This window comes from Monomorium pharaonis, chromosome 6 (assembly GCF_013373865.1).
Source record: "Monomorium pharaonis isolate MP-MQ-018 chromosome 6, ASM1337386v2, whole genome shotgun sequence".
Lineage (NCBI taxonomy): Eukaryota > Metazoa > Arthropoda > Insecta > Hymenoptera > Formicidae > Monomorium > Monomorium pharaonis.
This window is the reverse complement of record NC_050472.1, coordinates 19,003,757-19,027,409: the sequence shown is the minus strand read 5'-3', so window position 1 is coordinate 19,027,409 and position 23,653 is coordinate 19,003,757. Positions and strand designations below refer to the sequence as shown.

At 29.6% G+C, this 23,653-nt stretch overlaps 1 protein-coding gene across 6 annotated transcripts in view; it reads right to left on the bottom strand.

Moving 5' to 3' along the window:
• Positions 1–366: 366 nt before the first annotated feature.
• LOC105837344 (myosin-IIIb) overlaps positions 367–23,653 on the bottom strand; it is a 30,585-nt gene continuing 7,298 nt past the window's right edge. The window contains exons 1-16 of one of the 6 annotated variants that reach the window (XM_012682033.3): positions 21,741–22,286; positions 14,440–14,774; positions 13,386–13,667; positions 12,219–12,803; positions 10,458–10,849; positions 8,772–9,100; positions 8,080–8,586; positions 7,531–7,814; positions 6,182–6,453; positions 5,733–6,097; positions 5,536–5,646; positions 5,202–5,458; positions 3,460–3,671; positions 3,226–3,306; positions 2,671–2,835; positions 1,488–2,211 (exon numbers count right to left, since the gene is read on the bottom strand). In XM_012682033.3, the coding sequence (XP_012537487.1) occupies positions 1,488–2,211; positions 2,671–2,835; positions 3,226–3,306; positions 3,460–3,671; positions 5,202–5,458; positions 5,536–5,646; positions 5,733–6,097; positions 6,182–6,453; positions 7,531–7,814; positions 8,080–8,586; positions 8,772–9,100; positions 10,458–10,849; positions 12,219–12,803; positions 13,386–13,667; positions 14,440–14,772 (4,899 nt within the window). In that variant the 5' untranslated portion in view covers positions 14,773–14,774; positions 21,741–22,286. Of the gene's footprint in view, positions 2,212–2,347; positions 2,370–2,670; positions 2,836–3,225; positions 3,307–3,459; positions 3,672–5,201; positions 5,459–5,535; positions 5,647–5,732; positions 6,098–6,181; positions 6,454–7,530; positions 7,815–8,079; positions 8,587–8,771; positions 9,101–10,457; positions 10,850–12,218; positions 12,804–13,385; positions 13,668–14,439; positions 14,775–16,455; positions 17,317–21,740; positions 22,287–23,653 lie in introns of those variants that run through there. The other 5 variants (XM_012682032.3, XM_028190713.2, XM_028190711.2 and 2 more) reach the window with 5 other exon arrangements.

Below are 23,653 nucleotides of genomic sequence, written 5' to 3'. Positions count from 1 at the left end.
TTTATAAAGCATCTCTTTTTTTTCTCTAAATAAATGAATTGAAAATTTATTAATTTTGCTTCCTGATCAAAAATTTTTCACGTAAAAGTTTGTAAAAATTATAGAATTATGTATCAAAAATGTCCATGCAATATTTTATATTGTATATTTTTATATAATTTTACATAATTTTATATAATACTTATATAATTTTATAGATTTATACATGTTCTTGTATAAAAAATTTTTTACCGGGAAAAAAATTGCTTATTTACAATTATGTATAATTACATATAATTCTATAGATTTTTACATATTTTTATATGAAAAATTTTAGATTGAGTTATTTACTTTGGATGTATAAATAGATTATTAATTAACCATATGAATGTTTAATGAATTTAATTTATTCATAACTACATTAGAGAAATAATGTTGTATGATGATATGTAAAGCTAGGTATGACTAGTTTTAGACGTGTACTAATTCATACATATTTTTATAACAAAAGTAATAAATTATGCTATAAAGTTAAATGTACTTGAATTTAATATGATTTGTTCAACATAGTTCTCATGTAATTGCTTTTTGCAACAAATGTATAAGTAAATTTACTATACATTTTCGCAGAAAAATGTTTAATCTCTTTAATTATGTTTTTAAAATAATTACAAAACACATTGTTTTTATTTTTATACGGATGTTGCAAAAACTTGTAATTAGTCACAGCTATGAAGAAAACTCTTTAAATTGTACAACTTTGCACAGCACATGACATTGTACTTTTGTCAGGAGGAAGACTATAATTACAAAATTACACACATTTAAAAGAATCGGATTTTCCAATATAACTGCACTATATTTATTTGCTGAATGTAGCACTATACTAAAAAATGTTTAATTTTATGATATTAAAACGTTTTACTTTTATACTTTTTTAAAATAATTTAAAAATATTTTAGTTTTAAACAATGTTCAGATTTAAAATTAAATTATTCAAACCTAAAATATATATTTAACAGCTTTAAACGTTTTAGTTGTAAGTAGTAAAATAAAAGTATTTTAATAGAATTAAACATTTTTTAAAATATATTTCTGTTGGAAAAATATTTGCATTATATATATAATACGCATGCTATGATATTACATTGAACTATATGTATATCATTTTTGTTGTCTAATTTAGTGTGACACGTTCTCAAAATATAACTATTTGCTTCAGCTTCTGTAATTTTATATATATATTTTACGTAATATTTTGCACCTTAATGATTACTCTATAACAATATTTAAGTTTTATAATAGATTATTTTTCTTTCGTATATAAATGGCAATAACGATAAAACTTTAACTTTTGTACACAACAGATAGACACGTTCAACTAAAAATTTTTAGGATTCTACAATAGTTATTAACTGTGATTTCTCACAGGTATATACATATATTTATTATTGGGAAATTAAATCTCTTGACAACAGGTATTTCTATTCAATAATTACAGAGTAATATCACTTTTTTGCGTTGGTTACATTATTTTGGGCCGGTGCCAACGGTGCTCTTCTCTTAACGTGTTTTTCCGGAACCTTGTCCTTCGGCAGTGGCACTCCATTGGAAACAATTCCTCCTTTCCTTTTTCTTAAAGATTCTGTCGGGAGGTATTCGGTTGGCCTCAGCAATTGCCTGAAGTTGTACGGACCGTTAATGTCTTCTGTATCGTACTCGGCTTTGGCACTTTCTTGCCGTTTTTCAATTACCGTCGGCCTTAGAAGTTGCCGGAGATTAGTCGTGACATTGAAGTTATCATGTTGAAGCTGTTCTTGTTCCGTCGTTTTTCCATTTGCTAATCGGTTGATGCCATTTTTATGAGCCACGTTATTCTGATGATTTTTTATCGGATAGCTTTTTTTATGATTCGATTGATCTGATGTCTTTTCTGATTTGTTATTGAATTCTGATTGCTCAGTATTCAAAATTTTTACTTGGTTCTTTGCAATACCGTTATTTGTTTTACAGGAATGGTTATTGATCGAAGTGTGACACTCTTTGACGGAATTATGGTGACCGTTAACGAGATTCTGTCCATTAAAGGCAGTCTGCCGTTCGTTTATGACGTCATGTCGATCGTCGATCGTGAGCTGTAGGCCAAATGAATCGTTGATATGCGAAGAACCGGTCGCACATTGTCCGTTCGTGTGTTGCAGGTTCTGGTTGCGCAGGTCATTAACCCTTGTACTAAAAAACAATCACTTTTTAAAATTTATTCTTTGAGGAAAAGCTTAGAAAAATGGAACCTGTAGTTTTTGTTTTATTAAAACTAAAATACTTCTAAATAAGCAAAGCAGTAATAAAATAAATTTATTTTTTTTACCTGAAAATTTACCATAATGCCTCTGGCAACATACAATGGAAATAAATGCAAGATTTTATTCATTAGAATATAAAATAATTTTCTAATTAATAATATTAAGATTATAACTTTGTTCAAAATTTACAAGTTATTATAGTAAATGGTCCAAGTTATATAATAAAGATTTACCTGATCAGTTTTGAATAATTGAATGATTAGAAAAATCAATTATAACTGAACGACAAGTTTCAATTATTAGATTGAATAGATTTAAGTAAGTCGCTCGCTATAAAAACATGTAAAATATTGCACGTTTATTCGCACACACATCTTGTAATTCTTACCTGATATTTTTCTTTGTGATCTCGTTTTCGCAAAGATCGGACGAATGTCTCAGGGCTTTGTGCCAAATGTTTGACAGATGTTGCTCCGGTGCCACTACAAAATCGCTGTGAGCAATACGATCCCTCCTCTCGGCACTCACCTCCAGAATATGTTCTCTCCGACTCCTATAGAACATATAATCTGGTTTTACATCAATGTATGTACATATATAAGACTTAATATAGTGCATCAACAAATCACTACATTTTGAGACTATCTCTAAACATACGCAAAGGAAAAAATTAAAAAGTAGAAAAAATCGATAGAGAATTAAAATTTTTGTTCGATTTACAAAAAATTAATTCTACTGTCTTTATTAAAACTTAAAAAAACATTAAAATTCTTTTTTCTATAATTCTCCCTTTCTCTCTTTTTCCTTCCCAAATGCAAATACGTATTTTGAGATTCTCTGATTTTTTGTAATACGTAAATAGCGGCTAGGAAATACATATGTATATATTAATTAGCGTCAGAACAAATTAGATACAGTTGACCGCATCTATAGTACAGTGTACCTCGACAATGAATGAAGGTCATTCTCTAGCCGTATCAACGGCGAGTCCCAGCCAACTTCGTCGTCTTCGAATTCCGAACCACTTGCGATGCGAATGCCAAAAGCATTTGAAAATTGAGTGTTTAAATTTTTTATTTGTTTGCGACACGAAGTCAACGCACAACGCAATTTAATTTTTACGTGTATGTATACATAAAAAAAGAATATGTATATTATATAATATATATATATCTACCTGCTCATCTCTTCCTTCAAATCCCGATAATACTTGACACTGTCTTCCTCGTGCAGTTGCGTTCCGCTGCGGTGTTGTAATATTAAATCCTGCACCATATTAAATCCTTCAGGACGAATGTAATCGAGCGGTGGTTCTTCAATATCACTTAATCTGATGCCAGGTTTGTTGCGACGGAGATTTTTGTGTATCTCTTGATTTTTCATATGTACCTATCAACAGAAAGACAAATAACTATTGGTAACTTAATCAAATTAAGAAGGAATATACATATATTTCAAACAAGGATTTACTTTACGTATTTTTGTGGGAAGATGGAAAGAAAAAGAAAAATTTATTTTATTAGGAAGATCATAGTTTTTCTTTACATTTGACATTTAAATTTTAAAATTAAAAATTAAAAAATTACAAACTAAAATAGCGTTGCTCTCTATTCAAGTTTTTCTAAATCATGTTTTCAAAAACGCGTTATTACTACCTCGAAGACAGTTGAACTAATTGACCTGCAATTTTACACTTTTTTTTTAAATAAAAAAGGGCATCCGCAGGATTTTTCCAGAAGAGAAGAGGAACAAGTACTTCTTGCAATTTCTACAAATCTTTTTGACCGATTCGAGAGATTGTGCATGCGCCGTCATTTTCCGGAGGGGAGAGCAAGCATTTTTTTCTTGCCCGACGTTGTGGACGTCTATGTTTAAGCACCAAAAATGATTAACAACAAATACTTTTAATGATTAGTTGTTTGTTGCACCCAAAAAATGATCAAATTAATAAGTGGAAAATTATATTGACTTTTTATTAGTCGTTTGTTTAAACGCAATATTTCGGCTGTGTTAAATAATAGATCTATGTTTGAACTTTATACAGTTTGCTTTCTGACGAATCTAGAAATATCAGTGACTACTTTAAATGTCATTTTTTAAAACATGATTACGAAAATTTGAATAAGCGGGGCTATTTTATATTATTTTTATATGAAATTAAATATCAAATAGAGAAGACTATAATTCACAAAAGTTATATAAATTTCGACGCAAGGTTGAAAACATTTTCTATCCAAGATTTCCAAGAATATAAACACGTTTTGTTCTTACATCAAAATTTTTTATAAACAAATGTAGAATTATGAGTCAATTATTGTCAACGTTTTTTGTTAAAAATAAGTAACGTAAAATAAAACGTGCCATCTTAACATTGAAGGAAGCATATCGTAGACTACGATTCGTAGTAAATCAGTCCAACCATTTTATCTCGGAAAAGAAGAGTTTCCGGACATACATTTCTTTGACCTTTTTTTATTCTTAGGAAAAGTAGAATATACTACCAAAAGGAAACCATCTATTTCCGTTATTCTGTATATGCCTTAATAAGATTTTTTAAATTGTTGACAATTTTTTATAGTTTCTTTATAATACTAAATAAAAAGATTAGACTTGAATGAAAAGAAATATTTTTTAGTATTAACTTAATAATGTGAAAAAGATTACTTTATTGAATCAATCATGAGTATTTCGTGTTCAATCACTTTAACGTTTATTTAAAATAATTTAAAAAATCTCTAAAGATTTATAAACATACATATTTTTGATATTTTTAAATTTCTAGGCTAAACGTTTGTACTTTTGTAAAAAAATTTAATCATCTTTAAAACTTCAAAAAATTTTCATGGATAAAAAATGGTCATGGAATATTTATGATTGGGTTTTAAGAATTAATATCAGAATTAAATAATTTGTAATTACATTTTGGGAAAATTGAATTAAATCTGCTTGACGTAGCTTGGGATGTATAGGATCTTTCACGACTGGTTTCTTCCTGACTAGTTTTTCTTCTTTCTTGTACCATCTTTGAACGATAAGAGCTGCATCTTCGTGCTTCAGCCCCTCGCGTAACAGCGCTTTATGGCCATCATATATGTTGTCAAAATTGTTTAAAATCCTTTTAAAACGTTCCTCCAGCTCGTATCCAAATCGTTTACGGATAGTGTAACCTCGGAAATCTGTAAAAATCAATTACATATAATATAATATTCTTGATTGTCAATTACAGGTGGCATATTACAATTTTTATACATACGGCTTTGTATTACAATCGCAGCGTTATTTTTTTCTAGGTTTTTACGCACTTGTTGTTTCTCGTGATTATTTATAATCTCCGTATTTTCTTGCGCTTTACGTTTTGCCTCATCTATGAAAATGTAAAAATAAACGGAAATATTATAACGATAATGGAGTAGGAAATTTATTATCAAAATTGAAAATAAAATCACTCACTCATAAACTCGAGCGTTTCATTTTCCTGTTTCGCACGTTTTTGAGCCAATATCACTTCTGTGTGCTTTCGAGATAACCATCCTCGAATATGACGTTGTAGCGTGACCACTGATACGGCGTATTGCCATTTCTGCTTCTTAAATTTCATTTTCGCGAGCCATCGTCGAACACATGCTTGGACTATGATGATTTTCTTTAACTGTTCTTCATACAATTTCGAGAGAAATTCGACGTGGTAGTATTTCAGAAAAACTTTCGTCTTGCCTAACGCCCATCCATCCATTTTTAATCGTAATAGAAGAAGCCGGCAATTGTCCCGATTGGCAATTACACGTTCATCATAGCCGAAAGCAAGGAAGCAATACCTGTACAGTTTCGTGCAATTGACAAGAGTTAATGAAAATATCTCGCTTTTTTTCTCACGTCCGTTGGAGCTAGTCTGAAAATACCTTTTAAGGAATTCGTTGAACGGTATCCTATGAGAAAATCCGTTTTGTCTTATACGTATCGTCTCGAGAACACCGGTGTACCTCAACTGCTTTACAACTTTGTCCTTGTCGAAGGTACGACTTCTCGAATCGTTTGGTTTTATGCATCGGACGAACTGTGGCGAACCGGACACCATTTTTTGTAATAGATCCATTAGAGAATACCGGAAGTATGTTGCTACTGTCTGCTGAGCTCTCGATTGTGATGCTAAACCTCGACTAGAATAACGTTCCTACGAAACGACGAATTATTGTATGTCGTTAATACCTCGTACAAAAATAGAAAAAAATTATGCATACAGAATGTGAATTTAACACAAGAAAATCGCTAATATTGACACAGATTCCTAAGCAACACTACCTTATTTCTTGAAAATTAAACGATATATTTTATTGATGTTTATAATAACTATGACATGCTTAACTAAAGAAAAAGATAATTCATATACAGAGAAAGAAAAAAATCCGTAGTTCTATATTCATGACTTTTTTCTATATAAAAGTTACTAAAAAAATGTATTCTTCAAAGCAAGAATAAAATTTGTACCATATTTTGCACAAATTGGATAGTTTAAACAATAATATATTATTGATAATATATTAGATTATTTTTTACATGTTTGCAGCATTCTAAAATTGCTTTATTTATATTTGTCTCTTTTTAATTTTTCTTATATAATAGTTTTAAATATAAAATTAGTGCAACGTAAACCGACATACCTGTCAATAAGACAAGATTGTAAAAATTATGTAGGATATAAAAGATACAGCATTAAGAGAGCCATCTATTAAGTTAGTAACCAAATCTAATTTTTATATGTTGTCGCGCTACATGTTGCATTTTGCGGAACTAAGATTTATATAAATCGATAAAAACATTTTGAAAGTGAAAGAAATCCTCATATATATTAATATGTATATTGTATAAACTCAATTGCTTAATATTGTATGTCTGTTTTGGGGGTTTTTGGTCTCATGTTGTCAGACATTCACTTTTGTTAATTTGATGAAAAATTCAATTGCTGCAAAATTCAAAATAATTAAAAAATTGCTGTCATTTTTTTAGTTTGTATTTATTCCTTATAAAACTAGTACTGGGCCGTATTAAATCGGCCAGTAATTATTACTTATTTTGAGTATTAACGGCAGTATTTTTATACTAAAAATAAGTATTAATTGCATAAGGTATTACATTTTTATAAGAGATGATTTCAAAATTTATTTTTAATTTTTGTTTAAAAAAGCTATAATTTAAAAATAAAATAATAGGTCGATACCGGTGATTTTCCACTACGCACATACACACATACCTTTGTGTTCTGGTTCGACTGTGATTTCCTTGAGTCGCTTTCCTGCAGCGCCGAGTATAAGTTACCGGTTTTCGTGATCGGGCATTGGAACAGGAAACGAACCATGTCGTATTGCGACTGTCGTACTAGTTGAATGACTTCGGGAGGCAGGAAGTTTCTGTTCTTCTCAAGGAATCCTTCGGCTTGATAGACCACACGGCCGGCGAAATGATGTATCGCGAAACAGACCGCGTCCGATTTGGGGCGCACGTAGAACTTTGATTTAATGTTGTTGTGGAATTTCTCTGCCAGAAAAATTGCACAGTACAATTACAAAATGTAATTAAAAACGTACAGACAGCGAATGTTTACTCGCTGCCTACAATCGATTTGAGTTTAAGTAAATAAACTGCGCTTAATTTAATTATCAGGTGAAAAAGTTTATTAAAATTTTGTTTGCTTAAAGAAAGTTTTAAAATGTTTTGTGAAATGAACTGACGTATAACGTACGGAAAGAAGCCAGCGCGCAGCAAAAATATGTTTATAGAATAATGTATTTGGAATACTCACCGATCAGAGATCGATTGGTCGCTCTGGGAAATCGACTCTCCTCATCGAGAAGCGCCAGGAGTCCCATGGGCTTGCTCAATAACATATCGAGAACCGGTCTGTTGTCGGAAAACTCGACGAGATCCACAGGTATTCCCTCGGCCATGTATTCCTGTTGCTCCCAGGTGAAGATGTGCTGGTTGAAGTAGTATTGTATCTGTTCGTTAGCTATGTTGATGCAAAGCTGTTCGAACGAGTTCCTGGGAAAGTTCTCGAAGCCGAAGATGTCGAGCAGTCCGATTGCCAGCGGCTCGTAATTCGGCGAGCGGCTGAAGCACAGCAAACAATTGATCTGGTTGACCATCCAATCGAAGAGCCGGCCATAGAGACCCTTGGCCATTGCATCGCGGGCCGCACGAGCCTCGGCTACCGTATTGTTCCGCGTAATTGTCTCGCCTCTGGTCATCACCGAGTTTGATGTCAGGGCCTCTAAGAGATCGTTTTGTTCGACACCGAGTAGTTTCGAAACTGAAAACAAAGTATTTCTTTAACGGCATCTAATTGGCTGTTGTATTTTCATGGTTGGTTTTATACGTAAATGAAAGTCTTAGTGACTAATTGTAATTGATTCTAATAAGTAATATTCCTAATTATTATACACTATTGCATTAATTACATCACAATAAATATAACAAGGACAAGAAAAAATTTACCTCTATGTAATGGAATAGTGTCGACGACTCTACTTTTATTGTCGGTGTTGTCTTGCGTTGCCACTTCGGCGAATTCAATGTCACCCAGATGGAGAATAGCGGCTAAAACCCGATATACCGTGTCTACCTCGTTATCCTGAAATCCGAGTACCTTGAAACCCATTTTGAGCTGCTGGAACTTGTCAATGTGCGTCTGCGATGTGTGACTGTAATGCGTGAGATATCGATGATATCTCCGAAGCGTAGGGTCGAGGTAATATTCCGAGAGACGGTTGTCTGTCTCTAAGCCATCGTACATATAATAGAAAATGTGAAAGTTTCGCTCACCCCTGAAAAATAGCAGGTCTTTAGTTTGTTTATTAAGTTTTTATACGGTCTATGTAGCTTACTCGGAAAAAAATGTTTCATGTAGAAATATATATATAAATATATATAAAATATGTCCACATATGTTTATATTAGTTTCCTTTCTTTCATAAAATTTTTGTTTGATATAAAAAAATAATAGTTATACTGAAAAGATAGAAACTAATTTAAAAAATAATTTTTGCATTACTTTTTTTAAAAAAGCTAAGTATAAAAAATTGTCCTATTAAATTATATATATTCCGGAATAGCTTAGCTTTTTTAAAAGAAGCAATGCAAAAATTATTTTTTTTTATTAGTTTCTATTTTTTTTGTGTGACTATTATTTTTTTATATTAAACAGAAATTTTACAAGAGAAAGGAAACTAATATAAATGGACATATTTTATATATATTTATATATGTTTCTATATGAAACATATTTATATATCTATATATTTATATATATGTTTCTATATGAATCTTTTTCCGGGTATACAAAGTGATTTTCTCTCTTTCTCTCTCTTTCATATGAGAATTGCTAATAACTAATAAAAAAACTTTTATGAGAAAAATGTTTCAGACAAAAATTGTATGCCTTTTTTTTTAGGAAAAAAACGTGTAATATATAATCAAAAAGTATGTAATAGCTAAATCAATTTTTTAATATTACATAAAGGCTTTATTTTTAACTTTATTTTTTAAAATATGATTGTATAATTTTTTAAATTATTTTGCATGTAAAAGTATTAAAGTAAATTTATTTAAAAATGAGTAGCTTATTTATCGCTATTTTATATTTTATTCTGACACATTTTGATATAAAGTATAAACTATTAATTTTCTGATAATTGTACTTTAATATTTTTATATACAAAATAATGAGATAAATCAATAGGTGTAAAAAACATATAGTTGTTTTAAAAGAGAAGTAATTATAAAGTGATAATTTTTTGAAATGCAAATTTATATTCGAAAGACATGTGGTTAAGGTATCAGAAAATTTTATTTATAAACATTTTCATCGCGTTTCTACATTACTCATAATTTAATATTTTTTTATTATTCTCGAAAATTATAAATGATACAAAAAATTTAACCAGAAGTTATTTGTTTTTAAAAAAATTATCTAACGATATTTTATTTAATCTACATTTCGATTAAGAATTTCAGACTTGATTCAGATTTATTCTATCTCTCATAGTTTCCGAAACGCTACCATTAAATTAAAAAGGTTTAGTAATAAAAATTTATTTTCCCCAACTTTTGACAGCTGTTGAAAAAAAAGGATAGTATCGATTTGATAAATTTATAATATATAATAAACTTTCGAGAACGTACTCGGCCTGAGCAATCACTCGTGATTGTTCCAGCAAATATACGGAGATTCGCGCACCGGTAACTTTTCCGCCTTTTGTCATCGTTAGATCCAGGTACTTTCCAAACCTGGAAGAGTTCGCGTTAATGCCGGTTGTGGCGTTTCCGAAAGCCTCCATTATAGGATTTATTTGCAGTATTCTCTCCTCGAGGTTGCGATTCGGCGCCTTGCTGAGATAGACGAGCTGTTTCAGTAGTAAATTCGCACTTTCCGTCTTACCAGCACCCGATTCGCCGCTGATGACTATCGCCTGATTTTGACGTTGATGAAGTAGAGCTTGATACGCGGCATCGGCGACCGCGAATATGTGCGGGGGATTGTCCGATCTCGCTTGACCCTTGTATCGTTTTTGCTCCTAAGGAATAAATCATTATAATTATTAATTATAATGATTTATTTTTTATCAACTATTTATCGCATTAACCCTTTGTTGACACTTTGGATGCGAGCCACTCATACAGTAACTTTGACGTTCTGTATCTTTTCTAATTTTTTATTTATCGAAACAGCCTATCTTCTATATGTAAAATAAATATTTTTTTCAAAGCCCACAAAAAAATTATTTTTTTTCCTTAAAATATTTTATCTAAATAACAATTCTGTAAATTTTTAGTTTTTAATGTTAAAATTGGTAAAAGTTGCAAGTTTTTAAAGATTTTTCTCATTTTTTCTCGACATATGATAAGCAAGAATTCGTTTACAAAAACTATGATAATATTTTATTGAAAAAACTATTGTAATACATTCTAGAAAGTTTGAAATTGATCTATGATTTTTCTTATGACGATTGAATGTTTTATATGAGAATGCCAGTTGTTAGAAAATTGTTCTAAGTGTGAGCCACCCAGTGTGTCAAAGTTAATCAAAGAATTAGGTATGCCAATGAAGAATTAATTATCTATCAATAGGGTTGGGAAAATTACTTTGTAAAAGTAACTAGTTACAGTTACAGTTTTTTCATTGAAAAAGTAACTAGTTACAGTTACCAGTTACCGATTTTTAAAATTAACTCTTTACAGTTACAGTTACAAAAAAAAATAACGAGTCGTTACTTTTTAGTAACTTTTTTCTTAAATAATTACATTATTTTAAATATAAAAAATAAGAATCTTACATTTTATGCTTTATTAACTGTTGTATATTACATGTTTAATTATGTGCTTTAACAAGTTATTTTATGTACACTAAATGAGAATTTTGTAAAGATAATAAAAGACTAAATCATATGTTACTGTTATCAAAATTAAATGAAATATAACGCTACATTGGCTATCATATATTTTTTTTGTTACAAAATTTTAATAAAAGTTTTTACTAATTTTATAGAATTTAATATTCAAATATATCATCATTAAGATGACCTTTTTGTGGCATCATTATAGAGGCACCGATGCTAAACATTCTACAGATGCAAAACTCGGAATGCCTGTGTTATATTTAATAAAAAGTTTCTTAATTGTAGTGTAATTATTTAACATATTAATATGGCAATTATTCGATTTTAAAAATTGATACAATTCCTCTTGTGTACAGTTACAGATGGAGAAAAGTAACGAAGTTAAGTTATTAGTTATCAAAAAAACTGTAACTGTAACTTCGTTACAAGTAACTTGTTAGTTCCCAACCCTGTCTATTAATACCGTAATTGTGCAGCTAATTTGACACCTGTGGTTTACTGATACACGAAACATAAATAAAATTTAATACATAAATAAAATACTTACGATACCGGTATATAAACCCAGATTAGTGAAAGGATTAACGGCAACCAATATGTCACCAATATACGTGTATATCTGTGCCTGTTCGTATCGGTGTTGCAACTGATCGACAATAGCTTCTTCCGATAGCATGTCGAGAGCCGCCAAATCGTCCATGTACATCTTCTCTGGCCTCGTCTTGCGGTCTGTCTTCAATTTCCCGTGTTTCGTAGTCACTTCCGGTTGCCGATGAACGCGACCTTCAGTTCTCTGTCTACGAATTTCCTCTCTCAATTGCTGTCGGATTTTCCCTACGATCGGCTCCATCTTCGTCAATAATGGATGCCCTCGTAGTTCGCTGGCGAACGGCCGGTGCTCCAAATCCTTCACCAGGCATTCGGCTATGAAATCCGTCAGTTCCGATGAATATGAATCCGGATTCTTCAAGGACGGGGGAGGATTTCTTGGAATTTGAAAGAGTGCTCGCATGGGGTGCAATTCCGACAGCGGGGGATCGCCTTCGGCCAGCTCTATAGCGGTGATGCCGATCGACCAGACATCGCAGCGCGAATCGTACGAGGAGTCCAATTGCTGCTCGCAGGCTATCACCTGTTTTGCGACACAATCGATACAAGTTGTATTTCAAGTTCACCAAACGTCTGAATATGTTGAAATTATATGAAATCTATATCATGCATTCTTAGAAATTTTTTTGCTTTTCTCAATTAAATCGGTAAAGGAGTACGAGTTATATTTCTCAAATTTTAATTAAATAAAAAACTAACAAAATTACTTTTGAGATTTTACTTAAGTTTTATATTCATACAGTAAAAAAAATATACTAGATTCAAATAAATATTTTTTGAAATGGTACCAAGCAAAAATTTTATTTAAAAAATCATATTTATTTCAAATAAGATAATATTTTCTATAATTAAGAAAATGTATTAACATTTTCTAAATTATAGGAAATATTATTTTATTTAAAATAAATATTATTTATTTTTTATAAAGTTTCTGCTTGGTACCATTTACAAAAAATATTTATTTAAATCTAGTACATTTCTTTCAATGTAATTTTAATCGATTTACAGCAAATAAATCGCTTGATTTGCCGTATCATTTTTGTCGCTATTACTTATTATAAAATGCCTGCTTCCATAAACAAGGAAATTTCTTAGACAAGCTCACCTCCGGCGCCATCCAATATGGTGTTCCGACAGATGTGTTTTTCCTGGCGAGAGTCGCGGCCAGATGCGAGGATACGCCGAAATCAACCAATTTGACGCGCGCTTCTTCCGTAAGGAGGATGTTGTGACCTTTCACGTCACGATGCATACAATGATTACTGTGCAGAAAGATCAGGGCTTCGACGGTCTCCTTCAAGATATAAGCTATTTGATTGTCCGTTAGGCGACTGCCACGTTTTTTAAGACCCTGCACGAGATCGGTCACGGAGCCTCCAGTGCACAACTGGAACCGGAGCAATTAACTTTTTACATATCCTCGATTCCGTTTATTCTTTGGACCGACCAATTAATATATGTAGGAATTATGAAAAAGTCAAACCAAATTATATAAAAATTTTAAATTATTAGCATGTATATTTTTTCTCAATTAAATTCACTTGCTTTTTTTTCTTACAGAAGATATTTATAGAATGCACACTGAAAAAAGAAGATTATTGTTGAAACAACTAATTGTAAGAACTTCACTGATTCAGCGGATCTTTAATTGTAATGTATGACAGAGTAGCAATTTTACAGCTAAATAAAGTTAGCGATTATAATTAATTACGTTTGTTGTAACAACACAGCAATTTTATTAATATAGCAAAACAACTGCAAAAATGTATTCAATATATTAAAATTTTTAATAAAACATACTAACTAAAATGGTGCTTACTTTTACTGCTGTAATAAAGTAAACTTGTCATAACAATTTTTTATTAGCAATTTCTATTGCAGCAAAGAGTTACTAACAGTTTATTTATTGCTTTCAGACACAGTTTCTTTGATGAATTATCAAATTTTTTAAATTATAGATGTTAACTCGCGCACCAAGTTATAGCTTGGCTAAATCGTTTATTTATATTTTCAGTGCAACTATATGAATAGAGCTTATGAAACATCTATTAACTTAATACAATTATTTAATCTTAGAAATTTTATTTTGTTATTTTTTTTTGTTGGAGAATTTGTCACATTTTTATTTTGTTTTACACAAATTTGTTTAATGACGGTACCTCCATCACGAACCATAATTGATCTTCTTCCTGACCAGGCTTCGCTCGTTTTAGAAATAAACCATAAAAGAACGGAATATTCGGATGTTGACTTAAATCTCTTAGCACTAGATATTCTTCTTCAATCTCCTCGATGTTGTCAGCAACATTCTCAAGTATTTTGATGGCTACTTTGTTACCGGTTTCTTTATCGTAAGCAGCGTACACTTCGCCGTATGTACCTTCCCCAATCAATTCCTCCAATCGAAAACGCTCGCCTGGATCCGGTATTACCTCGAAATTGACATGTTGACTGAGACCGTGGTACGCCATGTTAGTTCCACCTCCGGTCATTTCTATACATGATCGACAAATGTGTGGCTGTTAAAACATTCTTTTCAAATAAGATACCTGAGTTATATAAGATTTATTAAGTTATTAAAATATGTATATGATTATGGAGTCTACTGCGGAAAAGCGGTAAATTTGATCACTGATGATTTACTAAATAGATTTTAAATATATTTATTTAAATTTAATTATTTGTTATTTTTAAACATTGCAATTATTTAGCCTTTAATTAATCTTTTAATCTTGGTCAATAAGACCACTCTTAATTTTTGTCAAACAATTTTGTTTTATTGTATAATAGCTTAAATAAACAAAATGTATAATAAATGTATAATACATATCCACGTAAATTTAAGTTCTACTTATAATTATAAGTAATTTTAATGAAATAACGATATAAACTGTTAATTAAAAAATATTTTTAATTGATTTTTTTGAAATATGAATAGTCTGTCGTTTATATAACATTTATGTTCGTGATAATGCATAAAGTTAAATAATTATAATATTTACGACATATTTCACTGATAAATGGCGATTAGCATAATAAATGTAAATTGTAAAAAATTATTTTATAGTATTTTGTTATATTTATTAATAAAATTATATTATATGTAGATTTGTATCCCTTGATTTGATCCCATTAGTTATCAATAAGTTTAAATCATTAGGTTAAGATTGAGATCATTATAAAGGTATTTAACAAATTTAAAATAATAATTTATATTTCGGTTTTTTTATTTTTTGTTTTTATCAATTTTTAATACAATTAAAAATATTATTAATTGTTACTCGTATAATATATTTTACATCTATGATACAAGCTCAATGGAATTTGATAATATGTTTTCTGATTAGCAAGGGTGATTTGAGCACATTCCTTAATGATATCTTCAAAATCTTATAATGAATGATAATGGGTATTAGGATTAAAATACCAATGTAGTAATCTAAATATAAAAAAACATTTAAAACATTTAATATTATTTTTAAAAAATTATTTAAAAATATTTTGTAAATCAACAGCTTGTATATATTAATTAAAACTTGTTTACAATCAAAAACAATTTTATGCTGGTGTATATTACATTTTTCATTTACTATTAAAAAGTAAAAAGAATTACTTAATTGAGATAAGGTCAAAAAGTAGCCTTATTGACTCTCTTCTTCTTTAGTCATTTAAGTCATTTGAGCAATTTTAACTTTTCAGATGTTAGCAGGATTAAAAATTGCTGTTTTGTGATGTAAGCTTTATGCCATAATAAACAAATAATAATGGTTATTAAATAAGGTCTCACTTGAGATGAATGCGTTATTTATTCTAGAAAAGTATACTCTTTCTAAATAATTAATATATCTTAAATTATACAGACGCCGATTTTAATTCTCCGATCCCTTTTTACCTTTTAGTATTTAAACATATACTTTAAACGTAAAACACGTTTATAAATAATAAATTAAAAATAAACCTTACTCCTAATTAATTTAAAATGATTACGTCATTGTGAAAACTTTTAAATAAGAATAATAAATATCCAATAAAATGTTCAAATTACTTTCGCTTTCCTCGATTTTAAATGTTGAGAATTACCATATTAAAATGTTAATTAATTCGTAATTCCAATTAAGTGGGGCAGCAACATTTCGAATATCTTAATAACACTTATTATTTCAAGAACTACTTACGCAATGTTTCCGTCTATCTTTTTTTATTGCGCACCAGATACTTTTTGCAAAAAAAGAAAAATGTTAAAGTGCATCAGTGAAAGTTTTATCGCAATCACTCCTCGCTATAACAAATATAGCTTTTATTGAAATAACTTTATTGATCAATTACGTTCTTTTATATGCTTTCTTCGTTCCTCGAAAGTTTGAAATCTCAAAATTCTTGATGCTTCATTGAACCGGAAAAGTATCAATAAACGTTGTTAGCTCTACCGACTACTACGACACACTACTGGGACCGTTCGTTTTCCAATTGGATATCTATATTAATTCCTTAATAATATTAGTTCACGTATTAGGCTTGTATTGGTTAGATAGCGACGTACGTTTGCTACGTTTTCGATATAGACCATGAAAGATGTGCCTCGTTTAATTTGAAGTTTCTTTCGTGACTGTACATCAAAAGATTAATCGTGAGAATTATTAAATAGTGCATTCGTGCGATATACAATACAAGGTTCAATTCGTGAGAATGCGCGCAGAGAAAAGTGCGATATTAAAATTGAAATCTATTTAAATACGTGTAAATTTTTTATTTTGTATATTTAAATGTTTCCGTATATTAAAATTGCTTAGCAAATTTAGCCGTAATATATTTTGTAAACTAAAAAGTAAATATTATTCTGGTATTTTTCATATATAGAGTATTCCTCTATTTATGATTTCCTAGACTTATTAATTTTTTACTACCAGCACGCTATTGACTAAAAATAAATTAGTAGATTATAAACAAGTATTTGTAATTCAAATTTGTAAGTATTAATTTCATAATATTAACCTATTAAGAATTAAATCTTTAATAAAATTTTTGTTTTGTTATTTGTTAAGTAAATGTACAATTACTTTAGTAATAAAATAATTATATTTTGCACAAATAATGTTTTCTATATATTTACAAATCAATTTGATTTGTAACCAAAATTTCGAAACGTAACCCCATAATAAGAGAAATATTTGTAATATGTGATGCATCATGTAATATTTATTCAAAAAAGAAGTGTGTAATTTTTAAATATTAAAATGTTTTATTTTTATCCTCATTTTTTAAATATTTATAAATATTTCAGTTTTTAAATGGTGTTTAGATTTGAAACACTAAAACATCTAAAATTTAACAGTTTTAATCATGTTAGTATCTAAAATCTAAACGCAATTTAAAATTAAAATATTTATAAGTATTTAAAAAATAAAGATAGAAAACAAAACATTTTAATATCTTAAAATAACACTTTTTTGTGAGACTCAATCGTATTGTATTTCTATTGCATGAACTTTATTTCTATAATTCACTTTGCTATCAATGAGTTCTACTTTTCCCGCAACAAGGACGCGTATTTCTAACAATATTGACTTTATATTGGAAATTCTATCCAATTGAGCGAAGCCATGTAAGGAACAATAAGCTTAGCAGTGGCTTTAAACAACATTTTGTTGCAACATATTCAATGTGTGATGTAAATAGTAAATGTAATAATTAAAATTGTCATAAATTGTGAATTTTTTTTAAACTTTTATTATTTTTTTAGCAAGGGAAATTATTTGACAATTTATAAGCTGTCTCGATGTCTCTCGATAAATCTAAACTTATAGATAAGTTTAAATCATTTAGTATACTATACTCTCTCGATTATCGCAAAAACAGATTTTACTTGATGTTCGTTCGTGCATATCAGCGAAAGGATTTCTCTCGGAGTGCTTCGCAATTCGCCTTACTTAATTTTCGATGTGTTTAATTTCACTGGCATGTAGATTAAATTCGTAGCGTGACTGACAGGAATGTGTTTCAATTAAACAAAAAGCATTGAATATTAAGCATCTTTTTATTGCAATTTTAATCAATAGTAGTAAATCGTAATTATAATTTGCCAGTAAACGGTTAACGATTACACTAAAAAAATGTTCAAATTTCAAAGATTAACGTACTTTATTTGTCTCCATTTTTTTAATATTTAATAGTTATTATAGTTTTAAATGGTGAAATCTTTAAGACGTACAGTTATAAACGTTTTAGTGTTAAATAAATTTAAAACCAAAATATTTTTAAGTATTTGAAAAACGACAAATAAGATATATTATATATCTTAAAATTAAACAATTCTTTTTTAAACTGATGTTAACCAATTAAACTAATTAAATAATAACTAAAAATTATTTTAAATAACAAAAATTGGGGTGTAAAAAATTGCATGTTCAAAGTATATTTGTATAATAATTATGTATTGCTCATATACCAATAATGCAACTTAGACGGTCGTTTTGTTAAGATCTTATCATGCAAAATTATGCACGGTGGATATATAAGTATATAATTATTCACTGCGTGAGTAAACTGATGGGAATCGTGTCAAAAGCGCATTTATTAATAGATTGCATGTGCGAGAGTCTACGTGCATAATTATAATGATCGCGCTAAAATATAAGATTGCTAATAAATACGTATACCGTAACAACGGTTTTTACACGCAAAAATTGACGTGAAAACCCCTCCAGATCTCTCATACTAAAAATAATACATGCAAACACGCATTTATCGAATTAAGATACATGATACATTAAATGATCATTTCTACTTTGTATTTAATAACAAGGCTATCTTCTGCATCATTGATCAGGTTAATTAGGAAGTTTCAATTTGTTAAATTATATAAATCACTGAATTTCTTCGAAATATCTAGTAATAGCGTTCTTGTTTGTAAACAGCATTTTCTTTTCTAATATTGAAAGTCTTAAAAACCGCAGCGCACCGACTATCGATTTTATGATTTTAGTCATAAAATAACACATAATATCGTAGATGGTAATATTTGAAGCGAAAGTAGTGAAAGAGCAGTTATCTTGACGCTCAAGAAATTAATAATTTTCTTATTCCATAAATTATTTTTAATATACATTTTAGCATTTTAAGAAAATATTAATTTTTGTTAAAGAAAGTTAAATAAATAACATAGTGTTTATTATATCAGTTTGTTAATGTTTATTGTATTAATTTTATAATTTTTTTTAGTTTTTGCCTAAATAGTTTGTTGCTTAAACATCCTGCACATTGAGTATCATAACTCCTCCATTGCTATAGATATTGCTTGCTAGCTATTTCTCTAAGAATGAAGAAACAATACAACAATCGAAATGTAAAGTTTATTAGTTGCACTAACTACTTTTATAATTTATCATGATCAGTCATGGTCATTTTTTACATTCGTTCTTTATGATACTTCTTTGTCTATCCATTTCACAGATCGATGCCTTCTGCTGCGGACATTTTACTGCAATTTCTACGAAAGCATTGTCATTCAGCGTTGATTGTTGAAAGGTACTCATCGCGCTGAAAACCACCCGCGAGACATTTCACCGCGAAAATACGCGATCGCGTTTCAATCTCACGGTTCGATACCTTTGGCAAAGGTATCAATTGCTCGGCAATAACTAACTCGTGCACTCTCGATCACGTGCTCTCCGGGAGTATTAGAGCGAAGAAACCCGACGTGAAATCGGTTTAAGGGTTTAGCTGCAAAATAGTGTCTCACTGGTTTATTTAGACAATACTTGTAACTGAAAGACGCAATATGATATTTATAAAGTACGAATGCAATGACTTCTTATGCTATATAGCTGAATAAAAATTTTATTGATTGTTTGCATGATAAAAGCTATTTTTCTCGTTGTACATAGAAAAAAAGTAATTCGTTTTAAGAATTATTTAAGAATATCTTTATTTAGGAAATATTGAAACGGAATAGCGTTAAACAGATGTAATTTACTCACATAAAAAATTTTGTATACTGTTTTAGCAAGAAAAATGTATTCTTTTTATCCACTAGTAATTTTTATAAATTAAAAGAAAAATTAGATAAAATGCAAAAATGATTTAATTATATCAACAAGATACATATAATTGAGTGCGTCCTGGTGAAAGAACAGAATTTCCAGTTATCACAATAGGATTTGTTTGATAAACTTCATTGTAATCCGATAATTCCTACAAGATTTCTGATTCATTTGTTTTTGAGCAGACACAATGAATTTACAAAATTTCCGAAAGTAATGTAACTAGATTCTTTTTTGAGTAATAAAAAGTACAATTTTTTTTAAATAAAATTTTTTTAATTTTAAAATTTTATTAAAATTTTTAAATATTGTCAAAACAATTACATATATTGTGTTGATTAGATAAGTATTGTAATATTGAAATAAAAATATTATTTTATGGAAGGGTTATCAAATTCTTTAAAGAATTGGGATTATCAAATTCTTTAAAGAAGATAAGATTGCAAAGTTTCATTGTTTCATAAGCAAGAATATGTTATAATTTCTTACTATACTTATCTGTGCGTTTGGAGAATTAGTTTTGTGACAGTATTTGAGAAAATAATAGTTATTCAGAAGATATTAAATTTAATTTGTAATTAATGTTTGGTACTGTTATTTTGTATATATGTGGTGTTATTCGATATGTCTTGATAAGAGAGAAGGAAAGAGAAAGGAAAATGTTTTTTTTTTATATATAATGAAATACATGTGTTTAAACTTCTTTTATGAAAACGTAAAAATGATAAAGTTTTCGGAAATGTGTTGTGCAGTGGTAAAATTATTCTTAAACGAAAAATTTCTTTTTACATTGTAATAATTTAATATAAAATAGGAGCGGCAAATAGAAAAGCGGCAATGAAGTCTTTTATTACCGCATTTTAACGGCCATCAGTGTGCATTGTATTTCTGGCAAGCTCTGTGAAAACAATGCTCCCTCACGTTTATACATGATGAAATAATTATTTGAAAGCAAAGACTGTCGCGGAAACGACTTCCCATTTTCACCTTGTGACTTTTATGTTACCGTTTATTTCTGTTCCGACTTTTTACCTTACAAATTATCTATTGTGTGTTTCAGATCGTACACCGCGAAAGGCATACTGGATTCATTAATAACGTTTTTCAGTGAGAAATTATAATTCAATCGTCGTGTACAACTCCGGTAAAAATCGTTATCTTAATCTCGCCGGTGCTAAGATAACGTATCGCGTCAATTAATTTGATAAATTAATAGATCCGATAAGGAGCCTAATGGCAAAAATGTCGGGTGTACTTCAAAAGGTTAACCATTCCTAGCAGTTCCGCTTTCGTGATTCGCATTAATACGTTGCCAATAAATCGTTCGGCTGATAGCACATGCCGTCCAAGAGAGACGAGGAGAAGAAACGTGAGAGAAAAAAGGAAGAAAAGGAAGAGAGAAGCAGCGAATTTTTACTCACGCCGTAATTTCTCCGGTTTTGCTTTTAGCACGGTCGTATGTCAAACTGTTTGATACGCAAAAGGACGGGGAGGACTTTTCCCGATTGTACATACGTTGCCAGCCGCGGTTCCGCTGGTTTAATCTTTTCAGCGTGACGATGTAACGGTACGGTGCGTGCCATCAATGACTACGCTGCGTCGACCGGCGCGGGCGCACCTACTACGTAACGACGCGTACGGGATTGCGCGCACAAGTTGTCGCCGAAATTGGGCACCGTATCGTATAATAAGAATGCGTTACATCTGTTTTCAAAATAATGAAAAAGCAATAAAAAAAGATAGGTTGTATTGCATTCGAGAGTAATGTAAGAAATAATTTGGCGGCTATTTTTCAAATTCAAAATTAAATTTTAATAAGGAGTAGAGATGTGCCTAATAAAAATGTAAAAAATAATTAAAAAATCTAAATTTTTTTAAAGTATTTTAAGTATTAAAAGTGATTTGTGTAAAGTTGTATTGCGATCCAGAAATTAATTATCTATAAATGTACAAAAGTTATTTATTTACTTATTACAGAATAATTTATTAATTTATTTAATAATTTTGTAAAAATTGTTTTGAATACTTAAAATACTTTTGTATAAAAAATTGGTATTAGTTTTTTAATTTTAGTATTCTAAAAATAAAAAATAATATCAAATAAAATAAATAAACTATAATAATAAATTATTTAATAAGGAAAGGACTTTATAAACACAGTTTTTATATGTATGTAGTTTACTTAAAGTATAAGTATTGACACATTTATAAAATGGGTGTAATGCGCCTTTAATCACACAGAATAAGATGAGACACAATCATACAATATCGTGATTCCAAAACACAGTGTGATGCACTTAATTTAACTTTTTTTAAAATAATTCCTAATATTATTATATCTCAAAATGTTTCTTTGTTATTTAATTAAGCTAACTTTAACTTAGTTGTGTAACAAATTAATTGCTGTAACTTGAATTTTTATATTTAAAATAATCTACTTTACAAATGTCTTGTTTTAAAAAGAAAGTATATAAAAAGATTACAATTAAATTTGATATTATTACAAAATGCATTTAAAAGATTAAAAAATAGTAAGTTTTCATGTAAGTATCCAAATATAGATATATGTTTCGTCACTGAGGTATTTATATCTTAAAAGTTAAAAGCATATTGCATGAATTTTTTGACATCGTAATTTATTCGACACGCCAGACAAGGATCAAAACTTCGGTTTACTTCTGTAGAAATTAGATCGCCTAGAATACCTTATAGTACTTATTCAACGAGCCATCGCCGGGAAAATCTTTTAAAGGAGGTGAATGGCAAGACAGATGAGCGTAGTTTCTTTTAACGATCGAAATTTTCAAACGAACCACGAAGCGTTGCTCTATTAACTATGCGTTCGTCATCGTTAGAATCTCTGGTGGTGAGAAAATCGAATTGCGAGCAGTGGAGTTCGCGCGACTTGCGACGGTATGTTTTGCGCCATGAGAAAGAGTTGTGTAACGTGAAATATAGCCAACCGTGGAGAAGCAATTACCGCCTTTTCTAATAAGCCAAAACACGGTACGTGTAATCCCAGACTCTTTGTATGTAAATGAAGTAGTAGTGTACGGTACAAAGCTATGTTGCCCGTCTACAGAAATGTTGCTCGAAAGAAAAAGATATACGTGTAACATCAAGATATGAATACACGAAGGTAAAATCGACATTTAAAGTGTTTTGCTGAGCAATGTTACCATGCGGAGAAAGGATGGAAGAACGTCTTTATAAACATTGTCGTCTTATGTTATTTGTTAGCCACCTTTTCTTATATAATAAAAATTTAATACTGGATAGTATTAAATTGGATAGTAATTAATATTTATTTTAAAATCACTATTAGTAATACTTT